The sequence below is a fragment of the Anopheles gambiae genome, chromosome X (assembly GCF_943734735.2).
Source record: "Anopheles gambiae chromosome X, idAnoGambNW_F1_1, whole genome shotgun sequence".
In the NCBI taxonomy this organism is placed as follows: domain Eukaryota; kingdom Metazoa; phylum Arthropoda; class Insecta; order Diptera; family Culicidae; genus Anopheles; species Anopheles gambiae.
In genome coordinates, this window is record NC_064600.1 from 20,087,770 (window position 1) to 20,097,832 (window position 10,063).

Below are 10,063 nucleotides of genomic sequence, written 5' to 3' on the forward strand. Positions count from 1 at the left end.
TGTACATTGTACATTTCTTAGAAGAAGAATCCGTATTGTACGAATTATTTTGATAAATTACAATAGCTGTATCTCACAATGATCCGTGGTGTATAAACGCAAAAAATTAACGAATCTTTTGGCCTGCGAATCACTCAAAATTTGTACTCTGATGAAATGAGTTCTAAACAGCAGGTATGGTGCTATACGGAGATGCACTTCCAGACACTCTCGAACAAACAACCTCGTATGATGTGCGCTTGAAAGCTACAGAAGGAAGAATTAAATTCGGGTCATTTCCAAGTTTGTGTACGTAGTTAGTTTATTTTTCTTTATAAAAATGCTTGTAAAATATTTATTACTTCGACAAATACTTAATTGACACTTTGAGTGGCGTATATGATAGTCAGTTATGTTTCCTGGGTGCCATTGCTATCATACATGATAGCCAGGGATAACTGAATTTAAATCTTAATATCTTATCCAATGTATGGCGTATTATAACCAAAAACAGCCGGTCTCATAGTACAGTCGTCAACTCGTACGACTTAACAACATGCCCGTCATGGGTTCAATCCCCAAATAGACCGCGCCGCCATACGTAGGACTGACTATCCTGCTATGGGGGGGGAATCAATTAGTCACTGAAAGCCAAGCCCACAAGTGGGTACAGGCAGGCTTTGACCGACATCGGTTGTTGAGCCAAAGAAGAGAAGAGAAGAGAACCAAAAACACAATGATAATTAAATTTGTAATGTACATGTTTTTTTGCAAATAAAATGTGTTTTTTAAATATAATAATTCATTGATACCCAGAAATGGTAAAAAAATCGATAATATAAATGCAAAATAACGAATCTTTCGATCAATATAATGTAGTCATATATATTTTATTTATAAAGTCTGTTTTCAAAACGGCCAATAAATAGCTAATATTATTTAAAATATTATCTAAATGTCAACATGTGTCATTTACATGATCGCTTTTCAATGAAGCATCTTGACCTCCAGCGAAATATAAACAAACATAGTTTGGCACTCAAAGTGTTAATGTAAAACCTCACAATCAATTAAAATGTAAAATATATTAGTTATAATAAGAACATTAGTATTAAAATATAATGTTTACATAATGCATGTTTATGCACTGTGTGTGTTTTGTCATGGACATTTGTTCAAAATTTTCGTTATTAAATTAGAATGATTTGATCATATGATTATTTGATCATTATTTGTGAATTGCTAACAAATAATTTGTTGAATATTTCCCCTATAGATAAATATTTATCTAAACTGTGCAATTATATCAATTTTCCTGTTGAAGAAATTGCTGTTTTGAAGTGCATCATGACAGGTCTATGAGATATGGAACAGAGTACTTATCGAATAGGGTCGTGTTTGTTTGTTTGTCTCGTTCGATGGCTGCCAGAGCGCCGCCTAAAGCAGGACGAACAACGGAGCTGCACAAATTTCCGTCACCCTTTCGGTACTTTTAACGGAAGGCGCTTCGATGAGGCCGTTCAATCACGCTCACCTGTGTTCCTCTTATGCATCCCTCTAATTGACCTTTAGCCTCTCTCGCCATGTACCAGTAGCGAAGCGCTTTGACGGCAATCAGGTTCCTAATTTTATTAGCGCATTAAAATATTATTCTTCCAATCCCAACCGTAATCAAATTGCCTGTTACGTGGTTTCATGATTTCCACACTAACATACATCGTGCCCTTTTTGTCTAAAGAAGCTGTAAATGGGCTGTAGATAATTAAAAAAAAACACGGCAGGTGGTGCAACGTCAAGTCGAACTCATTTATTATAATACATTTTCAAATCAATTTCTTTTTTTTTCTCTCTCTCTCTCTCTCTCTCTCTATCCCTCTCTCTTTCTATATATCTCAATCTCTCTTCTCTCTCTACATCTTGTGTGTATCGGAACGATTGTTTGTCCTCTGTAAGCCGCTAGAAAGAGGGATATTTTGGTGCTTGCTTCGGTTATCTCCCGCCTAACTGGCTTTAATGTGCGCTAATGTACCCACCAGCTCAAACGAGACGGGGCCGTTCTGGATAGTGCCGGGCCACCGAGCCAGCGAGCCACCGAAAAGGAACGCAAAACATTAGACATTGAATTTTATGAGGGTTTTTTCGTTATCTTTTTTCATTTCTGTGTGACAAGTGTTATAGGACACACTTGGGGGAGTAGGAGTAGTATCGCAATGGCACACGCCATATGCAGCAAGGCATTTTCGAATGGGAATAAGGTTGGTTAAAAAAATGTCGTAAGTAGTAGCTATTTTTAGAGGTTTTTTTTATTAATTGACAGCTGGCAATTATTCAGGTACGTATATGAGAAGATATTGCGATAACAATTGTTTGAAATTACGCTCAATTAATTAAAACTCTCTTTTAGCCAGCTAAAACTGTTGTATGTCTGTTGCATTAACAAATTATCGAAACATCCTTCTCGGACCGTTCCTCCTGCATTAAAAAAAATATCAAAACACTATTTCAAAACAAATTTTAGCATTTTCCATTGTAGCAGATCCAAATTTCGATACTTCATTCCCATGAACATACATATAGAAATGAACTTTTACTGTAACCACGCCCACTTTCTCGCGGCAATATATGTCCATGAGTACATGTCCCCGCTTGCGGAATGAATCGCATGAAAACAACACAGCGCGCATGTTAGATGCAAGTGGCCGATATAACGATTTTTCGACAGGAATTAAGGCTGTAGGGTCGGACTTCCGGATTTCCGATGGTGGTGGTGGTAGTAGAAGATGATGGACTGACAAAGAGTGTTTACATTAGATTTGCTTGCTGCTGTGAGAGAAAGAGTTGTTGACTAACCTACAAAAGCAGCCATCGGATTTTTATCGTTAGAAGATCTACCAAACGTATCCTTTTTTGGTGTTGTCTTTCCCAAAAGCCGCTTCTTTGGCTGTGTGAATTCCAAGATGGTGGGGATAAGGCTCCCCTCGTTTCACGAACTCCCATTCGCTCGCCATCGGTGCCAGATCGCGAGGTGGGGGTAGTGAGAGATTCCAGTAGCAGGCGCACGAGATCGCATCAGCTCGGCGCCATTGTCGGCAGTAGCTACGGGCGTGAGTGAGATGCCCCTACACTGCCACTAGCAGTGTGTGATTTTTACTGACACTACACACACACACACACATACACACACACACACACACACACACACACACACACACACACACACACACACACAAATACTGCGACACCTTTGGACAGCCTAGAAGGATTATTTGTTGGAGCTGCTAGATCTGCAGGACATGCTGGGTATGACGTGATTGTTTAGTATGGTTTAAAAAAAGAAACAAACAACAACAATCGGTTTAATGTCAGACCGGTGCACTGGAAAACCACCACTGGAAAACGTAAAAAGGGTGACTACGCCCCCGAACTAACCCCGAACGATCGCAAGGATTGATGACCTACACCTCCCTTCTCCCCCAACTCCCTCCACACCAGTCCCATGTTGTGTACTATGTGTCGCCATCGTTTTAAACAGCGCATTCGTGCCCTTTGCTCCGGTTCTAGTAGTGGTGATGGGTCGGCACCATAGGGGAAGGGGGTAAGATTCGCGCGTGCGTATGTGTTTGAGCGGATGCAGCGTTGGCAGCGGCGAGCCAAACGTCCCAGCACACAGTATCACGGCGGCAGCGTGGTTGAGATATATCGTGTCGTATGTGCTGTTCCCGCGGGTCATCGTCAGCATCATCATACAGTGTACACTCGCCGAAAAGTGTTTCTTCCGCGCGGAACCGCGACAAACTCACACAGATAACTTCGGTCCAATGAAGTGCGCTTACTCCGCATTCATGTCCCCGTAAAAATCACACTAATCAGTCGTCAGTTGTCTTCCGGTAAGCCTTTCCGAAACGTCATCCTTCTGGCCAATAACGGCTTGGATGGAACCGGTACTGCCGTAGGCAGCTTAAGGCAGGTAAAGGTCAGCCACGCCACGCCGGAACAATGCTAGTGCCGCAGGACATGGTAACCGTGCAGTCGAAGACGATCTTCCAAATCAACAAGTACTACGCGGAGAAGGTACAGGTGCGCATGGGCAACATCGCCCTAGTGCTGCGCGAGATCTGCAAGATCGTTCAGGAGGTGCTGCGTGAGGTGGAGGTACAGGAGCCTAGATTTATCTCTAGCCTGGTCGAATGCAATGGAAGGTAAGTTGAAGAGCTTGTCACTTCTTGTCTCGGAAGTCCTAGATTGGGAGATGGCTTTAAAGCTGACGCAAAATATGGACATAACCCTACTTTTTCAGATACGAAGGTCTGGAAGTAATCTCGCCGACGGCATTCGAGGTAGTACTCTACCTGAACCAGATGGGAGTATTCAACTTTGTGGACGATGGGTCACTGCCAGGCGCAGCAGTGCTAAAGCTTAGCGACGGTCGCAAACGCTCCATGTCGTTGTGGGTCGAGTTCATCACCGCGTCCGGCTATTTGTCCGCCCGGAAGATCCGGTCCCGGTTTCACACGCTTGTCGCCCAAGCAGTTGAGAAGTGCCCTTACCGGGACATGGTGAAGCTGGTGCCCGACACGACGGAGGTGAAGCTGCGCATCCGCGAACGGTACACCGTCCAGATTACACCCGCCTTCAAGTGTACCGGCATCTGGCCGAGGTCGGCTGCCCATTGGCCCATTCTCAACATACCTTGGCCCCACCCGGCCCTGGTTGCGGAGGTCAAGACGGAGGGGTTCGATTTGCTTTCGAAGGAGAGCGTTATCCTGCAGGGCAAGAACGCGAACGTTGAGGGTGACGCCTGGCTGCTACACTTTACCGAGGCGGAGAATCGGTTGCTGCAGGGCGGATACCGGAAGCGGTGCCTCAGCATCCTGAAGACGCTGTGCGACCGGCATCTAGAATTGCCCGGTGTACCAATCGGGTATTACCATCTTAAGACGCTGTTGTTGTACGAGTGTGAGAAGCACCCGCGCGAAACGGAGTGGGATGCAGGCTGCGTCGCCGATCGGTTGAATGGGATCTTCCTACAGCTCATCTCTTGTCTGCAATGTCGCCGTTGCCCGCACTACTTTCTGCCCAGTCTTGACCTGTTCAAGGGCAAATCGCCGTCGGTTTTGGATAATGCTTCCAAACACGTGTGGCGGCTCTGTCGGGACATTCTGACAAGCAGTAAAGCTTTCGATCGACTGTAATCGCCAGCAGAAAGTGGTGGACGACCAAAGGATCAGAGACCATATCAGAGCATGAATTGACAAGATTCAATAGCTAAATCAAACCAAGTTTGAATGATCTTGTCAGAGAGCAAACGTGTATATGAACGGTATACGAATGATGATATAGAGACGAGCTCGGCGGATGGTTGTAATCGACTAATCGTTGAGCAATAGAGATGACATCGTTTGCTTGATTTAGTTTGTTCTAAGAATTATGTCAACATTATTCTTTAGTCAATGGTCTAAAGTTAAATTTGAAACAAAGCTGCGGTCACCATACAACTGGCAAGCAACTGCATTAGATCACGGCCTAAGTGCACGGGGTGTAGAAGACGTAGTCCAGTGAACGCAGTGTATGATTCGTTTCGCTTTGCTTAGTCCCATCTTTTCTGTGACATCTTTGTTAGAGGGTGCTGTTTCTATTTCTAATCCGAAATAAACGTATAAACAATTCGTGACATTCGTGTGTGTGATATTTGCAAGCATCATGTTATTAATGTTGCTGTGTTTGCGATTGTTAGTCAGCTTTTTATGCTAGAAGACACAGAACAAGTGCTTTAATTATTTGCTTAAAAAAATTGCTTTATATATATATATATATATATATATATATATATATATATATATATATTATATATATATATATATATATATATATATATATATATATATATATATATATATATATATATATATATATATATATATATATATATATATATATATATATATATATATATATATATATATATATATATATATATATATATATATATATATATATATATATATATATATATATATATATATATATATATATATATATATATTTTTTTTTTTTTTTTTTTTATTGTATTGAACAACAAAAAGCTATGAAAACCAAAACAAAAGGAACAAACATGAATAAACATTGGCTCTCTTAAGCTTTATTTATAAATAATAGGGAGAGGGGCGAAAACAAAACATGAACCTGTAAAATAGAGTAGAGGTTATAGGTAAATTAAATAGTGTTGATTATTATAATTAGTGTGGGTTCGGGCCACCATAAAAAATATTGCTTTGAAGTTTATACACGATTTGTAATATTTTATTATGATGACACAGGGTGTGCAAACTGCAAAAGAAATTTACATATTTTATTAAAAGTTCCTCCTCCGACGTGACATTACACAGATTATGTATATCTATTCGGATATAGCGGTCGATATAGATTTAAACCAGCTTCGAAATTTTATATATATATATATTTTATATATATATATATAAAAAAGCGATATATATATTTTATATATATATATTTAAAGCATTACGATGACAGCTCCACAGCATGCTTGCAAAATTCCTCAGAACGAACAGAATAGAACGATTGCAACATTCCCTCAACCCTGGTGTGAAACAATCCCTGGGTTCGGCAAACGTTTTGACTAGCAGAGCAAATTTCTACAAAAAAGTTCATAGAGTTTTACGTCAAGAGCCAATTAGATAAAACAATAGTATTTTTTTAAAGTTCTATGAAACATACGAACGGCAAAGAACCGCAATTTTGACAGCAAAGAACCGCATGCGGCTCGCGAGCTGCACTTTGCCGATTGAGCTATTCCATTATATGACTCGAAACACTGTAAGTGAAATCGCTCGGAAAACTCAACAACCACAGAAACACTCACAGAATCAGCATAAACCTACCCTATTTGTAACGCTGTACGGCACCTGTTTGAGTTCCAAAAACTCAACTAGCAGGACGAGCTTGTTGTGAAAACAACATTAAAATTGGCGCAAAAAAATTAACTAGCTACAATATTTTTTACTGACATCACGCAACAAACTTTAACTAAGCTAAATGTGTTGTGCGTTCTCAAATGTATTTTTGGGCTCTTTATGTATTATATATGGCTTGACTTAAGTGATAGGGTAATATTAATACTATATGTTATGACGACTATGCTTGGTCAACTACAATTGCATTAAACAATATAACCGTAATACAATAACTAACTGATATTTTTTGACGAGAACCATTTTTTTGGAGTTATATGTGATTGAAAAATAAAATAAAATATTTTTATTTAATCTTTAAAGTAGTTCACGAAGTGTGCAACTACCGTGTTTGGTTCGTGCGATTTTCCTGTTTGTATCTATCCTCGTATTGTTTTCGTATGTCTCGAATAAAATTCTGATGCAAAGAATAAGTGCTTCATCCACAAAGGACTGAACACCCTAAAGCTGGCCAATTTTCTCTATACAAACATTCAATTATCTCGACCTCCCGCCGTGATGGCCCGTACTTAATCGTATTAATTAATGCCACATTCCAGCACAAATAATGATATCAAGTGGGCACGCGGGCTCTGCTTTTAAAACGAACCGAGCATGTTAACCTATAACAAAAAAACAAAAAATGACACCCTTGCTATGTGTGTTTTTGGTTGTGGAATAACTGGACGTTTAATTGCTGTTTTGTATTAAATTACAGGGTTTTCCAAGCTACTTCAATGTTGAAACTGAAAATTTCAACCACGTTAAACGAATGCTGATGGCTGCACGGGTGATTTCAAGTCTGAAAAGCCAGTTCAATACAAAAAGTTTTGTTTTCAAAATCGTTATACTATTTTTCAATATCGGTATAAGCCATTTCAATCTGTCAGTTTGGCGGGCTCTCTTGTTGATAAGGTAAGGTGAGAGCGAGAAGGGATGTAAATCGATGAAGAAAGAGAAAGAAGATAAACTATATAAAAGAAAAGACAACACACCCACATAAAAATTTAACTGCCACCCTTGTTTCGGGCCCGGTTGACCGCACAGGCTACGGACCCCCCCCCCCCCCCCACACACACACACACACACACACACAAACACACTTGTGTCACATGTCCATCATAAAAAACATACACAATGGTTTAACTACGAGTTGATGGTATTTTTCAGTTTGTTGCAGAAAAACTATAATTAAACACTCATACAAACCAGCGTTAAAAATGGATAAATAATGAAAAATTGAAATACCTCAACGGAATAGGGCGACGGAATAAATAAAATAACAAAATCATTACAAAAAAGCTTTGTATCTGCATTTTGGTAGGAAATGTATAGTGGTTTGTGACCTGCATTGAGAATTAAGCCAGCGAGGACTTTTGCAATCTAAATGACGGAGTGGCTTTTATTACAAGCTTTCATAGTTGCAGGTAACCCATGCGAGAAGTCTCAGATGCAAACTTTGCGCAGTCATAAATTTGCTCTTTCTTGTTTGCCTAACGACCCTCACTGATTCATTAAATATTTATCCGTCTGTTCTCCTTATTAGTAAATTTATTCAAGTATTCTGAATATTTTTAATCCCTTTAAGTTCCATTTCACAAGCAACAATAGTCAACTTCTTCTTCTAACACAGAATATGAGTGCCGAGCAAAGAGGCCACTGAGACAGGCAGAATGCTTGAAGCACTACCTAGCCGACGTGCCTGCCTCGAAAGTCATTCGTCCCATTGCTGTTGCTTGTCTGGCAATATTCATCATACGCCTCAGGCGTATGACTTTGTATGCGACTGGGCAGGCGCAAGTTATCACATTTTAATCGACCCTACTGACATACCACACGCACTTGGGGAGCGCCTGCGACAACTCTCTGGAGGCACGCTCGCATCAACAAGTTTGCGCGCGTACCATGTCGGGTCCGTTACATTTAATAATGTTATTGATATCCTGACGACGCGTTTTGCATACGCGGGTAGCGCGATGGTCGATGATAAACTGCTTTTGTTACAAATTAAATATGTGCATGGAAGTATTATATCAATAAGAATAACTTAAGTAATATTTCTGAAATTGCAAAAAACGAAGGAATAAGACAAATAACAAGAGATCTTTGAAAACTGCATACATTGTCAATAAATAAGCAAATGCCAACAGATACATATAGTACATAAGCTAAAAAACTAAGGTAAAGTAAACGTCTTCAAAAATGTAAGAAACATAGACTTAACATAGAGCTAAGCATTAACCTCATCAAAGCTTAAGTGTGGTAGCGAAAATGAATACAGGCGACCCTCGAGATTCGAATGACTCGAGTTACGAGGATTCGTAGATATGGCGATTTCGATGTTGACAGTTTACAGTTGTCATTTAGATGAAATTGATCTTCTTTTTCTTCTTCTTTGGCACAACAACCGCTGTCGGTCAAGGCCTGCCTAGTACCCCCTCTGGTGAAGTGAGCTTGGTTTTCAGTGACTTATTGTTACCATAGCAGGATAGTCAGTCCTACGTATGGGGGCATGGTCTATTCAAGACTTGAACCCATGGCGGGCATGTTGTTACGTCGTACGAGTTGACGACTGTACTACCACACCGGCCCCCAGACCCCAGATGAAATTGATACATTATATTAATTTCTTACCGATAAACGTCACACATTTATGAAGATTCCCCAACTTCATAATAGTAAGGAAGTAGATTAAATTAGAAAAGACGAAATCCGCGAAAGCGTGAATGAAATATAAATTGATAAATAAATGTTTTAGTCACTTGTTGTGTAAACCTCACTTGTCGTCACCAGCTTTGATGATGATGATGATTTTAGCTTTTTTTTTTGCTTTTATCTCTTTCTATAGCATATAGCATTGAGACACGCGCGCGAAAAATAGTATATATAATTTGATAACTTTCCTGGGGGTAGTGGTCTGGTCCAATGCAACCCGAAACGTGAATCGTCATAAATTGTACAGTAACGGAATAAGGAAAAAGTACGCTGTGAGATAGTTTTGAAAGTGGTTCTCTATCGCCATTAGTTGGTTGTAGGTTGAACCGGCTATACAAGAGAAACGAAAGCAGGTACCATGTATTGAGACCGACCATGACTGCTTCATAAAGAGGAGAAGA

At 40.0% G+C, this 10,063-nt stretch overlaps 1 protein-coding gene across 1 annotated transcript; it reads left to right on the forward strand.

Annotated features, from left to right (window-relative positions):
• The first annotated feature begins 1,988 nt into the window (after positions 1-1,988).
• LOC1270524 (protein mab-21-like) lies at positions 1,989-5,650 on the forward strand. The gene is made up of 2 exons (XM_309230.5): positions 1,989-4,178; positions 4,277-5,650. Exons 1-2 carry the CDS (start codon positions 3,976-3,978, stop codon positions 5,169-5,171), a joined length of 1,098 nt encoding a protein of 365 aa, XP_309230.4. The 5' UTR covers positions 1,989-3,975; the 3' UTR covers positions 5,172-5,650.
• The last annotated feature ends 4,413 nt before the right edge of the window (positions 5,651-10,063 follow it).